Source organism: Pogona vitticeps, chromosome 14 (assembly GCF_051106095.1).
Source record: "Pogona vitticeps strain Pit_001003342236 chromosome 14, PviZW2.1, whole genome shotgun sequence".
Taxonomy (NCBI): Eukaryota; Metazoa; Chordata; class Lepidosauria; order Squamata; family Agamidae; genus Pogona; species Pogona vitticeps.
This window is the reverse complement of record NC_135796.1, coordinates 1251063-1267533: the sequence shown is the minus strand read 5'-3', so window position 1 is coordinate 1267533 and position 16471 is coordinate 1251063. Positions and strand designations below refer to the sequence as shown.

The following is a 16471-nucleotide window of genomic DNA, read 5'->3' as shown; positions in this document are numbered from 1 at the left end:
GCATCAGTTGCAGAGATTTGGGGGGGGGGGCTACAGATCCCCTTCTGGCAACGATGCACAGGTGGGAATATTTGCTTATACCCACCACCACTGCAAGGGATAAGAAGGGGAAAAGGAAGCCAGATACCCTAGAACCCCCATTCTAACCTAGCCACTCAAAGCCCACACAAAGAGGGCTGCAGGCATTCACCCGCAGTGTCACAGACGCACACAACATTGGCAGTGCAAACTGTTCAGTCAACTAAGCAGGATTAAAAAAAAAAGAAAGGACAAATCTAGAATACAAAGAGCAATGATGACACAGAACTTTCATTTTTCCCAAAACCACTAGCTGAGGGGATATCTGCTTTTAACCTGCCTTGAGTCCTTTCAAGGACAAAGGTGAGGCATGTACATATGTACGTATGTACGTATGGATGGATGGATGGATGGATGGATGTACGTATGTACGTATGTACGTATGGATGGATGGATGGATGGATGGATGGATGGATGGATGGATGGATGGATGGATGGATGGATGGATGGATGGATGGGTGGGTGGGTGGGTGAGTGAGGTGAGTGAGTGAGTGAGTGAGTGAATGAATGGCTGAATGAATGAATGAATGAATGAATGAATAAAGAAAGAAAGAAAGAAAGAAAGAAAGAAAGAAAGAAAGAAAGTGATCCCACTCTGACCCTTCCCTAACACTTCTATACTTCAGGAGACGTCTTCCTTTTTTTTAAGGGGAGGTGATTCATCTACCACTTTCCTTTTGCTTTAGCTCTACTAAAGTTGAAATCATTGAGCACCTTTAATTTTAATTTTTTTAAAAAAAAAATTTAAATTAATTTAAAAATTATTTTTTGAAAAAATGAATTTGATTTTTTTAAAAAACATTTAAAATTTAAAAATAATTAATTTATTTTTTAAAAAAATCTTAATTTTTTTTAAAAATTAACTCTTTAAATGTGAAATGAAATAGGGAGGGACTTGTGTGGGAGCCTCTCCGACTCACAGGCAACCAGGGACTGTTTGCTCCATCTTGCGGTCAGAAATGCACAAATACCACCCCCAGTTGGGTCCAGTTTCACACACTGGTCGGAAGACAGAGCACCTCTTTGCTCTGCAGTGGGTCAAGCAAGCTTTGTGGGTTTCACAGATCCCTTCACCCAGCTGAATAAAAGGAGAGCCAAATGCCAGCATTTAAGGGAGTGGAAAGTGTCTGGGGGAGGGAGAGACTTCCAATTCCTGCAAATACTTTGGTTAAACCCAAAGAGCCCCTTCTTCCAAAGTTTGTGCTGAAAGTCTCCTGATGAGACAAGAGCAAAAAATAAACCCATAATTGATCCCCATCCATTCAGTGCCTCCATGAGTGAAAGGAAAGAGAAGAAGGGAGCGCCCAAATGTCCCAGCGTGAAAGAATCGAGCCCAATTAGATTTCCCAGGCCAGAATTAGTCAAAGTTACCTCCAGGACTCTACGCAGGGGGTTACCTTATTGTACAAGGACCACCTCTTGGGGGCTCTCCTAGATGGTGCAGAACAACGGACAGTGTTCAGGAGCTCACCTTCACATACTAGCCAACCGTTGGATGCTTCTCACCCACCACTTTGCCCCTTCCCTCCCTCCATGAAGTGTATATTCATCTCCCTAGGAAGGGAGCTGAAGAATCCTTTCTCTAGTCCCAGGCAAAGAGCAGGGGCCCCTCAAATCTACCGCAGAAGGCTAAGGCAGTATTCCACACCTTTTTCAAGAGAGAGACTCTGATTTTTGTTCCCCATGGCCCCATTTTTTGCCTTTTTAGCAGAAACATGGAACGCCACTTTGCCCTGTTTGGAAACCCATTAAATAAAGCACCCTTGGGCAAAATAGGCGCCGTAGCGTAACATCGCTACAGCGGCATTTCCAAAACAGAGAAGCAGCCCTTACTTGGTGTAAAAAGCTACGAATTTCAGTTCCTCTAAGTCCCCACGAATGATCACATCATCAAATCCTTCTCCGTGGCCTGGAAGGGGAGGAAAAAAGAGAAAAGTCTATGTAGGAAGATTTCGTCATGCGATGCATGTACCCATCATGCTAAATAAAAAAAATATTTTTTAAAGGAATTAACCATACCCTGAAGCTTGCAAAAACAAACAAATATAGATGGAGGCTTGAACACACACAAGGAGAGAAGTTCATTGAGCATTGCCTGTTTCATGTTTTGCTGTGTTCCCTGGTCCACATTATTTTTCTGAGTTTTTCTAGTAGCAGCCATCCCAAAATAGCAGACAGAGAGATGGGCCTATTTCTGATCCATATTAATAGGACCCATGCACTGTCAAAAACTGTTCTATCCTATTTCTGCTTTTTAAAACAGCTGCCCTTCCCTACTTCCATTCAGGAGAGGCATGTATAAACTTATTCTATTGCATTTATACAATAAGTATTACGTGCCTATTTCATTCTAAAAGTAAAAAAGAAGTATTTGAATAAGAGCTGCATCACTAAAGGAGTCATGCTTCGTTTTCATGTTTTGCTTTGCTTTGCTTTTGAAAATATGTGCTGAAACAAATACAGCTCCCTCTGGGAATGCCGTCCATGGATGGCCAGTGTGGTACAGAGGCTCCAGCGTTGACCTGTGATTCAGGAAAGACCATGATTCAAGTCATAGCTGGGCCTTGAAGCCCCCTCCCCCGGCAGTCTTTGGCCAACACAATCTGATCCATGTCGCAAGGTGGTCGTGAAGGCAAAGCCAGGGAAGTCAAAGAGATCCATAAACATCAACCTTGAGCCCACGGAAGGTGCCATAGAAATAAAGAATAAGGGTTTCCTGGTCTGATCAGACTGCAAAGGGGGTGGTCCGTCTTCTCTTACCTGCATAGCGGATGCTCTTCCCAAACATCGCTGTCCAGAGGTAAGGGACCGTGCTGATTTCAGTCCCATGGGCTAACATATTGAGCGCCGCAATGCGTCCTGGAAAGTGAGGCGGGCGGGTAAAGAGAAGCAGAAGCAATAACTGTCAGGAGCTTTTGCAACCTCGCATGCTGCTTCTAGTAGATCTGGCTGGGAGGGACCTTTAGTGGCCGGGGTGACTGCCAATCACTAACAGCACTAACCAATAGCCCCTTCTCTGCCTCTGAATTCAAAGAGAGCCCCGCCTCTTTGCTCTGTTTCTCCCTTTCTGTTGTCTATGGGAAGCAACGAGTCTGTTGAGGCCAGTTGCTGAAAAACAAGTTTTCTTTTTAGCTTGCGGTTATCTGTTCACCGTAAGCAAATGAAAAGTTTTATTCTTTCTACTATCAGTGTGTTATTGAGACTGTAAGTGACAGTTGATGGGTAAAAGAGGTAAACTAATCTGGGGGATCTGATGCTATTCTGTTCTGCAGATTCCTGCATTTTGGCTACGCAGCTAAAGGAATTTAACCAAAGTTCAAAACTCTGCAACAATAACTAAGACCACAAGTCAAGTTTCTTTTATCTAATACAAGTTAAGTAGTTTTTTCTGGTAAAACAAACTTAAATTACTCTCTCCCTATTTCTTTCTTTTGGGTAAGGAAGCCATAGCAAAATCTTATTTTTAGAACCACACACTAGCGAGAAAGCTGCTCCTTCTTTTGTGTATTGCTTCATGTTTTCCTGTGACTTTTCACAGGCATGTTAAAGTATTTTTATAGGTCTTTGGATCAGAATTTTTTTTAAATTTTACTCCTTATTTTTATTTATTTTATTTATTTATTTATTGTATTTATACCCCGCCTATCTAGTCATTTCAACCACTCTAGACCACAATTTTACTCCTTGCTCTTATCTTATCTTCTTAAAGTAATGATGAATCAACCACAGTTTAACAAGTACAGTAGGACCCTCATCTCTGAGGGAAATTGGTTCTAAGCCCCTCCCCGCAGATCCTGAAAACTGTGAATGACAGCAAATGCTCCACATAGCATGGTCAAAGAAAAAAATCAAGGGAAAAAAAGAGATTTTCACCATGTAGTACCAGAATTCACCATTAGATGGAGCCAGACACCATGCTGTGTACTCTTCAACAACAATACATGGTCTCTGCATCCCTCTAGTGGCCAGTTCTGGTAAATACATTGTGAAAATACTATTTCTATTTTTAGTCTTTAAATATTTTTAAGATTTTCAGACATAGGCTAAGTGGAGCCACAGATACCAACCCCACAGATACGAGGGTCCTACTGTTGTGCAACAAGACACTAAGTTTTGTTAATGCATTAATTTTGGGGCCTTTGTACTGAGTTAAATAATGAATTGCTTGCAAAAAGTAACTTTCTACGCAGTGCTTGCACTTTGCGTAGCACCCCAGTCCAAACTGGTGGCTCACAACCAAGAAAGACTGACCTCTAACAGCTCCCACCTCGAAGGTCATGCATGACCAGAGCAGATCTACAGCCGTGTGAGCATCAGAGGGCAGCTGGGTCCTTACTGTCCAGGAACCGACCCATGTGCTACGGGCTGTTTCCTTACCCTTTCCTAGGGAGACAATTTGCAAAACCGGGAAAGACCCCCAGCCAGCATACCCTCTGCTCTTTCTGAGGGCCGTTTTCCAGCCTCTTACCCTGCATGTGAGCCATCTGCCAATGTGGGATGTTCACCTTCTTGTTATTCCTCAGTGCCAGTGGAAATGCAACAGCGTCCCCAGCTGCAAAAATGCCTGGAACACTGGCCTGCATCATCTGGAAGAAAGGAAAAAGACCCCAGTCAGATCTGGTGGAACCAAAGCTAGGGTAGGGGCTGGTATATCCACTGGGGGAGGGTGTCGCCTCTTCTTTTTTGTGATTCAGCTTCCCTAATTTCTGTTGTTATGGGTTCCAAATTCAGATCCCTTCCTTTTCAGAGCTTGGGGCGTGCTCCTTTCTGACCACAACTATAAAAAATAAATAAATTCTAAGAATCCACTAGCTATTTTAGCCACAGGGCTTGATGCTTAAGGACTGGGGGCTCTAAAATGCAAAAACAGACAACAGGATCACCCACCACCCCGTATCCATGGGATCCATATCCACTGATTCACTTAATGACAGTCTGAAAATATTTAAAATGTTAAAAGAAAAATTCTCAGAAAAAAATGTTATTCTAATGATGAAGCTACCAGACCCAGCCACTAGAGGGAGCCAGAAACCATGCAATGTAGAGCATTTACTATTACAGTGGTGCCCCGCATAACGAGCGATTCGTTTAATGACAAATCCGCATAGCGATGTTTTTTGGGGGGGAAATGGGAAAACATTGCTTTGCGATGATTGGTAAGCGTTTCGCTTACCGACCATCACATAACGATGTTTTTTAAACAGCTGATCGGCGGTTCCAAAATGGCCACTGGGTAAAGAAAATGGCCGCCTGCAGTGTTTTTGCGCCCTTTCCTCGCTTACCGGGCAGTGAAAATGGCGGCCGCATGGAGGATTTTCGCAGAACGGTGAGGTTTTTGCCCATAGGAACGCATTAAATGTGTTTTAATGCGTTCCTATGGGGTTTTTTGCCCCGCATAGCGACAAATCCGTATAGCGACGATTTTTTCGGAACGGATTATCGTCGTTATGCAGGGCACCACTGTAAAATAAGGTTTGCTAGAATTCGCATTTTTCAGCATCCGAGGGAAGCTGAAATTGTGGTTCCTGCCTCACCTGGTTTTCAGTCTGTGTTTCAGAGCAATAAAAGAAAGTTGGCAGCCTTCGAAACCCACCGAGCCTAGAATGGGCTTACCTTGTTCACCACAATGAAACCTTTGGAGTCGACATGAATGCCGCTCTGTTTCAGGAAACCTGTCGCTGGAGTTGCTCCTGTATCGAAAGTAAAGGTAATATTATTTGTAGAGAAGACCGTGCAGAGATCTCATCCTCTAGCCAATTTGGCTCCGAGTTCCAAACACAACACACACCCCTATTAATAATGCCTGGACCTTCACCTCTCCTATCCGTTTGCAAGGCTCAGTGGCTCAACCCTGGAGCGTTTGCCTTCTGAACACGTCACATTTGCTCTAAAGAGAAGGCTGGAGAACCCCCTGATTTGCTTCCATCCTTCAAGAATGCCCCGCATGGCACAATTTTTACATAACAGGCGCTGCCCCACCCACCCTTCAAATAATATCCAGAGCCCGCTGGTCTCACGTTTTGCTCTCCTGAAACCCCAGGGAAATGCGTGCCATCCTGACCCCAATCCAGCCCTGAGTCAGACTTTTTTGGGGTCCAGCTGTAAGGCTCCTACTTTTGGGAGTGGGCTCCGGCGATTCCCTGACAGACAGAAGGGTCTCTTTAAGAGCCATCGCTCCGTGAAAAGGGACACTTTTTGATGGGACCGGAGACGTCCCTTTATCACCCTCTGAACCCCACCCTGTGTTTTTGGCAAAGCGAGGTGGTATCAGGGCGCATCTTGTTTTAGAGAAGAGGGGTACACCTCCCCTGGAGAGATGATCCCCAGCCCTTTTCAGTCATCAGTGCCATCCTCTGAGAGCTGCATCATCCTCTGGATCGTCCCGTCCAGCCCCTGTCGAGGAAGCCCAGAGGGGGAATTGAAGCCCCAACCACTGGCTCCACAGCCCAGCGACCCTGGAGCCCCTCTCCAGCAGTTTTTAACGGTTCTTCTTGTAGAACAGAGCATGGTGGCACAGGGGTGGGGGTGTTTCCATGCTTAGGGGACTCCCCCATGTCAGAGGAAGCCCTTGGCCCCACGGTTCCATGGGGCACGCTCCCAGGCCAGCGCATCCCTCCCAATGAGCCTGAACGTTTACCGATGCCAATGACGCAAACGTCCGCCCGGAGAACTTTGCCGCTCTTCAGCACAACCTCCTTCAGCTTGAAGGGAGAGGAAAAAATGGAAGGAAACAGAGAATCGTCGGTTAAAGAAGGCTCAACCTCCAATTATGTCCCAATCTTACTCCCTTCTCTTTCCTTCGGGACCGTGCGCTTCCCATGGAGTGCAGCGTGGATGGAAAGGGCGTTATAGGGACATGGAGATCTGCCTGATGATGATGATCTGGTTGAGTCCATGAAGGGCTCATCATGAGCCTTAGGGTGCTTTCCTTGCCCTGCCCAGAGACCCCCGGCCTTTCCTGGTGGGCCTCCCATCGGAGGACTCCCCAGACCCAGCTTTGCTGAGCTTCCAAAGCCCAACACGGTCAAGGGTGTCCGGGTCAGCGTGGTGGGCCAACTCTGACTCTCATTTCCACCTCCCTTTCCTGCCCTCCTCCCATCTCACCAGCCAGCCCCAGCTGTGGTCCGTGGGGGTGACCTTTGAGTGCTCCTAGAGCTGATTGTCCAGGATCAGTTTCAACCATGAACATGGACCAGACACCACTCAAGGATGATGTAATTAGGAAGGGGACATGGCCCTCTTAGAGCTCCCGAATTGGGACCCCCAGTAAGGTAAATTCAGCCCCAGTGTCTGAGACACCTTCATCCTGCTGGTCTCCTGCCCATGGGGCTAGCAAGGGGTCCATATACGCAAGGCCATCAGGTACAGAGATGCCCCGGCCACATGCCAAGGTCCTTTATTTCAGAGGGACCACTGGATTTTGGGGCTGGGTTGCGGAAAGCTGCCCTAATGCAACTTTTTCTCTTTCCGTGTTTTTTGGTCAAGTCCCCATGATGCTTAAGGGATGGCTGCCTTCAGGGTGGCTGGCCATGCCTTACCTTTCCCTCCTGTTCCCGTAGTTCTGATACTTCTGTTTGCATGTAGAATTTCACCCAGTTGTTTTCAAACATCTGCCCAGGAACAGAGAGAGAAGGGAGAAGGTTTTTATGGTAGAACTGGCTCATTCACAACATGGTCAGTCACCCTAGAGATTCCAATTCCAGGAGAGCAGAGAATCCACTCCAGGCCTTAGCCCAAACTGCGCAGGACCTGTCAATCCCAATCTTCAAATAAGTTCAGTACCTTGGAAAGCTCCTTCTAAAACCAGGAGCGGATTCACCGGGTCTCAGAATCGGAACCACCAGGCTGTCCCTGGTCAATCAAAGAACCAACCAACCTTCTCCGGCCCTTCCCTCGATGCCTGGTGGAAAGATGATGAAAGCTGCCCTTACCTTCATGATGGCTCGCCCAACCTTCTCCCCAAAGAACTTCTTGAACGGCACTTCCTCCAGTTCCACCACGGAGACCGAATGGGCTTTGTCGGACAGATAAGCTGCGACTTCCATCCCTGAGGGGGAAAAAAGAAAAGTCAGAGAGACAGGAGGGAAGGTCTTGCAGAAGACCTCCAAGCCAAAGGGACCCTACGCTTGATGAAGCTGGAACGGTGTAAAGGAGAGACAGGGCGAGCCACCTATGTGGCCTTGAGGTGCAGGGAAGGAAGCGAGACAGACCTCAAATCCCATAATTAATTAAGAGACGTGTTTGTCTGCCAGCCTCCTGCCTTTGAAAACAAGGGAGAGGATGGGTTGCAGAAAGGACAATACTTCCTTTAACATTTCCATCTGTAGAGATCCAGAATCTCTTCCTCTCTCTCTCTTTCTTCTCTTTTTAAAGAAGAAATCTTCTATAGTGGAAAGACCGGATGGTTCCCCAATAGCCTCAAGCCCTACGCAAGGCTTTCCCTCCCACTCAGAGATGCTCACCCAGGAAGGAGGCTCCCACGACAACCACGTTCTTCCCAGTGGCCAGCTTGACCACCCGGTTGGCGTCTTCCACTGTCCGGAGGGTGAACACGTTCTCCACCTCTTTTCCTTTACAGCTCAGGGTTTTCGGTCTGGAGCAAAAGGCGTGGGATCAAGAGTGAGAAGAATCGTGCCAGATTTTTCAAACCTGGCCCATGTCATAAAATCCTGCCCTCTGAAGAGCGACGTCAAAATCTGACATTCGGTCTGATCCTGTCTGCCCAAAATCCTTCAGAGCCTCCCAGATGTTCAAAACATGAGGAATACCTTCCCGGCATCCCAATATCTCCTTTTAAGAGTGCACGGGAACCCCTCAGAAGGGTGCTAGGCTCTCCTTGGTTGGGGGTTTTAAGGATTCGATGCCCTTTGGCAGAGATGCTTTGGTGGGGTGGGCTAGATGACCTCTGTGGTCCTTCCTCCTTCTACCGTTCTAGGATTCTCCCGCCTCTCTCGACTGCAGGGGTAAAAATATCCCACCCACCCCCTTGTCGCTTACGTGTTCCCGGTGGCAAGCAGCAACTTGTTATACTCCATCTTGAACCCATCCTTGAAGACGGCCGTCTTGTTCTTCACGTCGATGGCCACAACCTGAAAGGAGGTCCAAAGATCATGAACCTATGGGGATGCCTGTGGGGGCACCGAAATGGGCCAGAGTGGGGGCTGCCCGGACAGCTTTCCCTTTCCTCTGACTTCACAGTCGGATCTTGAGCAAGGGGGTTGGACTGGATGGCCTTTGGGGGCCCCTCCGGACTCCATGATTCTAGGATTCTACTCCACTTTTGTTTCCTTCGCAGCCAGGTATCCGAACCATGGGGCGATCTATCCAGCTATTCCACTACATGCTGAACAACACGATCGGTGTGACCCATACACAGGCCTCTTTGCAGAAATCCTGTGAGACCCAGCACCAGCTAGAAATGGGCAGAGAGGGGCCCCGAGGCTTTCAAGCCACCTCACGCACTGAAAAGAAATGTTCTCTCCCTCGGGGGCTACCTGACTTGTGGGGTTTTCTCCCTGCCTGGAGGTTTGGGAAAGTACCGCGGTCTCTCGGAAATGCCCGCCACTGCTCTGAAACACGGCAGCCCTAAATAAGACATAGGAGAAAAACCAGCCCAGGATGGCCTTAAATTACTCCCAGTTTCTTACGGTTAAGCTACCCATATATCAGACAAACACAGGAGAAGCAATGTTTTAAGGCTGCGCCATGATCCGCTTGGTTTACTGGATGGCCAATCAATCTTTCAGCAGCCAGAGCTCTCTCAGAAGGAGACGCTCAGCAATGAGGGGAAAGAACGCACGCTCTGCAGCACATGAATGTCGGTGCTGTGGCAGCCGGGAAAGCCACAGCTGTGGTCAAAAGCATGGTCTACATGTGGCATGAATGCTTAGTGGTAAACAGCCATTGCAGGTTTTGCAGCTGCTTTAAAAACCTGCAAAACCTGTTTGGCCAGAGACAGAGAGAGGCAGAAGAAGCGTGCGTGTACACCTTCTACGAGGGTCATAACCATGCTCCTCTCACACCGAGGTCCATTCTCCTGCATGCTCCTCCTAACCCACAGGAATGGCATGCTTCCATCTAGCTTGGTTGAAATCCCTCTGAAATGTTGGGAAGGGAACATGGTGGAAGGACAAGGTCATATGGGCTACCTGCCGACAGGAGGTATCAAGGGTGGAACCTGGCGCAACATCTGGGTTTCTCTCTCTCTCTCTCTCTCTCTTTGGCTTGGTCATGCATTAAAGCATGACCGGAGATGGCTCTGGCTTCATTATCTACCACCTCCACCCCTCCTGTGGGCCACACCACTGGCTCTTTCCCATTTCCCCAGAAATAATCGGAACAACATTTTTAGTGTATCCAAAATGTATGGGTTTTTTGGAAAGCTAAAGCCAGGTGCTTGGTGGGGCTCGTTTTAGAGGGAAATCAAATCTCCGGGAGAACTTCTGGATCCATAACTCCACTTTTTCCACCAATTGGCTTTCTCGGGATTGCCTTAACTGTACAGTGTGCTGTGATTGCCGCTCCTCCCATGAACACAGAAAGAGGGGGGGGGAGAGAATTACCTGCATTTCCGTCAGGACCTCGATGTCGTACGTCCGGAAGAACTCCTTGGGGCGCAAAGCAATCTGGTCCGCGTGAGACTCCATGGACTGAAACGAGAAACTTGATGCTCTGGCCAGTCGTTCTACTATGCAAGGAAGACCCCAAAGGAAGCAGAGGCTGACCCCCACCCACCCACCCACCCCCCAGGGCTGGGCCAGCCATACAGCAAGGGGGAAGCCACCCCACTTGAGAGGAAGGAGACCAGGAGGTCTAGCTAAGGGCAAGGGCTGGTTCTCGGATCGGTGCCATGGAGAAGGTCAAAGGGGCAGCTTTAGCCGGACTCTGGGAGGCAGTTTGCAGGGACTCTGGGAGGGCAGAGGGCAACCACACTGGCAAAAAAATAAATCCTGGAAATGCTACAAGGTTGGGACAGAGTTGATTCGTGTGTTTTTTCCCCCGTTAACCACATGACCTAGAAGAACAAGGTGAACCAGTTCAATGATAGGATATTCTGGAAGTCACTTATTCACCCGGTCGCCATAAAGCAAAGTGTGCTGTTTATATGCCATCCCATAGTGTGTAAAGCACTCTCTGGGTGGTTTACGACTTAATTGTGCAGGCTACGCACGGCACACCCACACTGTGTACTCAATTTACCAAACTTGGAAGGCTGAGCCAGCCTCGAGCCAGATACCTGAGTCCAACAGGGTCACACTCAGGTCCTGAGCAGAGACTAGACTGCAGGACTGCAGCTTATCCGCCGAGCCAGGAGGCTGTAAGCTAAAAGTGACGTGATGGCATATAACCGAGAGCCAGTGATAAAAAATAAAGGGAGGGTAGGAATATGAAACATAATGGAGAGTTTGAAAAGAATCGTGACTCTTTTTTTCGCACTGAGGATTCCTGTTTAATTTTCACTTGAAATAATGGCTCTCTCCCTCTTTTTTTGGTACTGAGATTTCCACTCCCAGGAAAAGGAAAGCTAGCGCTCTGGGCTGCGCCTTGCCTTCAGCCCCAAGCTTTAGGGAAACAATGGACCTGTTCAGTGGAACCAACCTTGCTTAGCTTCGGTCTGTCGTACGGCAGGTGCCGATCCATGGTGCACATCACAATCCTGTCCGAGAAACCTTCTTGCCGCAACGTTTCGGCGCACACCAGCCCGGCAGGACCTGAGGAAGAAGGGGTGCGAGCCTTAACTATGTTCCAAAGACTTTTCGGATTTCTGTAACGAGGTTTTCAACCATGCGCCCTCATGGAGGCTCTGAAAGTATCCGGTCATGTGCAGGAGGGACTCATGGGTGAGCAGACAGAGCAAAGAAGATCCTTCTGCTCGAGGTCATTAATCATCATAGCCCTGGAGACACACTCGTAGCTCACAATGACGGTTTTTCTGCCCCCCCCTCAAAAGCTCCCTCAAAAGAGGTTCGTTCTGGGGGATTTGAAGCTGAAGCATGGCTCAACGTTTCCACGTTCCTTTACCCGCCGCTCCCTACCTGGTCTTCCCTACCTGCCCCGATGATGAGCACGTTGGTGCTGCTGATGCTGTAGTTGCTGAGGGAGAGACACTTGGCCATCACTTTGGTCCTCCTCTGCATCTGGAGAGCCTGCGTGCCATGGAGGAGACCACGTCAACCATTAATTGGACTCCGCACTGCTGTTTCAACATATAGCGGGGCTGGCACAAGGCCTCTGCGTCCCTACAGTGGGAAATCCACATGGGGACTGCCATGCCCACGGACCCAGACAGTACCCCATGGGTCACCCAGCAGAGCATGATGGCTTCAGCACCACAGGAGGGGCAGATCTGCATTGCATGTCAGCATCTATGGGTCTTTCCAGACTGGTTGTTTGGGGTGTGGGGTGGACTGGGTTACAAAGGGTTTCTTGTGGTGGGAGGGATAGCGATGTGCCAGTTGGCATATTCCTCCCATCTGAATAGCAAAATGACTCTTTGTAGACCAATCACCTTGGAATTAAGTGCTTCCCCTGATCCTCCGCAGAGGGTCAGGGGAAGTGAAGGGTTGTTGTTGTTGTTGTTGTTGTTTTTACATCACTCCTCTCTCCCTCTGTTGGTGTTGTTCCATTTTCTCCCTTCCTCCCTCCCTCCTTCCTTCCCTTCCCTCCTTCCTTCCTCGCTTTCTCTCACACAATGGCATTTGGAAGCTGAGCTGCTCGAGGCTGCTAGCTCCTGGTGCATTGAGCATGCCAAAAAGAATGCATGCCGTACCACCAGGCCAGAGAGGTGTACCGCAGTCTTAAAGGAGAAAGATGGATTATTCCAAGTAGAAACACTTGCGGATCAGGGGTTTCCCGCCCCCGTCCCCCAAATCCAAAGCTTGCCATCAGTGATCCATATATCGTATCTGGATGCCAGTGTGGACAGGCCCTGTGTTGCAGGAACTGTCCAGGGTGCTGAAAGCCTAGAGGATGGTCCTCCCCCCAAACACCTTGGAGAGTTGCTTCCAAAGGTTGCAGGAGCAGAGCTGGTCCTAGAATCATCCCAGGCAGGACAGCTGAGGATGCTGACCCCGAGAGAGGCCCGGAAAGAGGAAACAAGGAATCGGGGTCTGCTCAGCAGTCGCTCTTTCTGGGCTACGGAACCCATGACCACCTAAGGTCCACCTGGCCCCCAACCTGCTGGCAACCTCTAAGAAGTTATGAAAAGCCTGGCTGTTTTGCTAGGCTTTTCAAGTGATCTCACCTACTGAGACCTCTGAAACCAGTAGCCTCTAATGTGATCAGCTACTGCCCTTTTAAACGGTTCATATATTTTAAATTTTAACTGCTTATTTTTATTTCATGTTTGTTTCGAAGTTGAGTCCTTCATGTTGTAAACCACCCAGAATGGCCTTTGGCCAACTGGACGGGGTGTGTGTGTGTGTGTGTGTGTGTGTGTGTGTGTGTGTGTGTGTGTGTGTGTGCGTGTGTAAGATTGATTGATTGATTGATTGATTGATTGATTGATTGATTGAGTGAGTGAGTGAGTGAGTGAGTGAGTGAGTGAGTGAGTGAGTGAGTGAGTGAGTGAGTGATTGATTGATTGATTGATTGATTGATTGATTGATTGATTGATTGATTGATTGATTGACTGATTCTTGGCCAAACTGCCACGGGATCCCCATCCCCTTGCCTCTCGCCCTTCCCGACTCAACCTCCTCGTCGAAAGAACAGGCCCCGATTCCAAGTCCAGCTAAACACAACGGAGAATTTCCTGATGTTAATGGTAGTTCCATGGTGGAACAGCCTGTCTCAGGATACGTTGGGCTTTGTTTTGGCAATAGCAGTGAAGTAGAGGAACTCACAAATGCCATCGCGCCCTTGGCCGTAAGGGTTTTTATTTCTGAATCATTTTAGGGTCACCCTGTAGGACTTCAGAACGGGATCCCAATGATCATCTCACCTGTTTGCTTGCTCGAATGTACACCTTCTCCTTCTCAATTTTCACCTAGGGTCAAAAATTAGTTTTAAACATCACGTCCATGAGTTACAACCCAATTGTCTCCATCCCCCCCCCCCCCGTTAAAACATGCATTAAATCATGAAAAGCTATTTTCAGTGCCAGCAACTCTCAAGTCCTGGCCTTCCGCAAAAAAAAAATTGGTCCTTAGGTGTAAATCTGGAGGAAGATGAAGGAGCCACCTCTTCATAAACGCCTGGCATCGGTATGCATGCATCTGGAACCCCAGCCAAGAACCAAAATGAGAGAGGAAAGGATGTTCCTACCAAAGGTTCCCCCACTAACAAAGCCCTGTTGTGCCAATGAGAAGAGCGTCCTCTGATAAAACCTCGGCAAAATTCCATCAGGACCCAAACAAGTCTCAGCCAAACTAGCCCAATGCCTCCCATGGACCTGAAACAGAAGTAATTTATGCCTCTAAGTGGTTCCTTGTTGAGAAGTTACAGGGGACAGGCTGGGTCCAAAGAGTGGCACATCTGGACCTCTGCCAGCTCTCAAGACCAATAAAAGATAACACACACTGCCAAGGGTCATCGAGTTGATGACACAGTTCACACTCCGTTAGAAGCAGCGCTCTTTTGGAAGTGAAAGACTGCATAGTCTAACTTAAGCTTGCCACAAGCCCCAATTTGGAGATGAGATTGCTTTTGCTTTCTGGCTGCATGTCAGGGAGATAAGCATGGACCTCCTTGGCTTCTCTGATTATCTCTGGTGCAACCACTCTCCAGGATTCCCATCTCTAAAGGAAAAGCATGGTATGCATTTCTCTTCATGTGTCATTTGACCCTTACTAGTTTTGTACACAATAAAGTCAGCAGGGCAGCATTCTCTACTTGTATCCAGGAACCCCACTAAAGGGCTTCAGAAGGTTCTCTGGGCACAGAAAAGATAGACAATGTCATCCTCTTTGATTCTCAGGTTAACTCTAGAGGCCTCACCTGAAATTTTGGCAGGCTGTCCAGACCTGGGAAGTCCTCTATGTCCCCCGTCGCAATGTTGAAACAAGCCCCATGCCAGGGGCACCTCACTCGTCCTTTGGACAACACCCCTGCGGAGGATTTCAGAGATGGCGCCAGAATATACATTTGGTCTGTCCATTCAAAACTGTCTGCGCTAACTTCTAAGCAACATCAGGACCAGAGAGGGACTAACAGAGAGGACCAAACATCGTTCATAACCAGGTGGTTGGTCATCCACCCAGTTAGAAATGAAATCCTTCGTTTTTGTGCTAACACAGCCTGAGAAAAGGAAGGAAGCATCTTTAGCTCATTAATGGTTCTTCACATCAAGGCTCCAAAATTTAACTCTACGCTTGAAAATCATGGAGTCCTAGAATCATGAAGTTGGAAGGGGCCTTCTAAGGCCATCAAGTCCAACCCCTTGCTCAGGGCAAGAATACAAATCAAAAGAGATCTGCCAGTTGGTGGTCCAGATTTTTCTTGAATGCTTCGAGTGCAGGAACACTCACCACCTCCCGGGGTATTCAATGTGAGTTGTTGTACAACTCGATGAGAATTCAGCAGATCTCATTTTATTCATTTTTAATCCTGCACATAGATTAAGGGCTTGAAAATATTGCTTAAAAACAACTACTACATATCATAATCCTCCAGCCAGCGTTGCTTGGATTCTGAGATTTGGAGGGTTGTTTTTTTTTAAGTGTTTGCCAGCTCTGGTCACTCTTTATAATTCCATTCACAGCTAACGAAAGTTTTGCTCATCAGACACCCCTCTGGTTTCATAAGCATCGCTGCTTACTCACTTCCAAGCATATCTAGACAGGCATAAGGGCTAAAAACCCATCATCCTCTCTTAAAAATCCCAGGAAACAACAACCTGCCCCCCAGACTACAGAAAGCCACTTCTGCAGACATCGCCACGTTCCTACAATTAACAGACAGACAACGATGGATGGACAAACTGACCTTTCACCAGAGGGGCACCGTAATGCGGGCACTTGTACCCCGTGGCGTAAAATTCCCCGTTCTCTTTCACCAGCAGCGCCTTTCCGCAGCCCAAATCTACCTCGCGCATCCTAGGAAAACATTGTATTTCTTTGTTTTTTCATCTATTTGCCCCCAAGGTGAGTCACAACAATTAAAACTATACAATGCTTACAGAATACCATTTAAAAACTAAATTTAAAATAATTAAACATCAGCAAATATTCAAATGAAGATTTTTAAGTGGTGTTAAAACATTTTTAAAAATCATCTAAATATTTCTAAATTTAATAAATATAACCATCTCTGAACACTTCCACCCCCCACCCAACTTATTGCTTAAAAGCCAGCCTTAAAAAGGAAGGTCTTTACCGATAAGGATTTTCTTATTTTAAAAAAAAACTGAGTTTAACATCTTCTCGAAACAACATTGACTTCTTTATCTACATTA

At 47.6% G+C, this 16471-nt stretch overlaps 1 protein-coding gene across 3 annotated transcripts in view; it reads right to left on the bottom strand.

Annotated features, from left to right (window-relative positions):
• The window catches only part of AIFM3 (AIF family member 3), a 35918-nt gene that overhangs the window by 4704 nt on the left and 14743 nt on the right, over positions 1 to 16471 (bottom strand). For all 3 annotated transcript variants that reach the window (XM_078381858.1, XM_072983693.2, XM_078381859.1), the window contains 15 exons: positions 16003 to 16112; positions 15016 to 15125; positions 14021 to 14065; positions 12128 to 12224; positions 11677 to 11789; positions 10641 to 10727; positions 9076 to 9167; positions 8541 to 8671; positions 8010 to 8125; positions 7617 to 7688; positions 6716 to 6779; positions 5692 to 5768; positions 4547 to 4664; positions 2839 to 2937; positions 1912 to 1987 (listed from right to left, as the gene is read on the bottom strand). In XM_078381858.1, the coding sequence (XP_078237984.1) occupies positions 1912 to 1987; positions 2839 to 2937; positions 4547 to 4664; positions 5692 to 5768; positions 6716 to 6779; positions 7617 to 7688; positions 8010 to 8125; positions 8541 to 8671; positions 9076 to 9167; positions 10641 to 10727; positions 11677 to 11789; positions 12128 to 12224; positions 14021 to 14065; positions 15016 to 15125; positions 16003 to 16112 (1407 nt within the window). The remainder of the gene's footprint in view (positions 1 to 1911; positions 1988 to 2838; positions 2938 to 4546; positions 4665 to 5691; positions 5769 to 6715; positions 6780 to 7616; positions 7689 to 8009; positions 8126 to 8540; positions 8672 to 9075; positions 9168 to 10640; positions 10728 to 11676; positions 11790 to 12127; positions 12225 to 14020; positions 14066 to 15015; positions 15126 to 16002; positions 16113 to 16471) is intronic.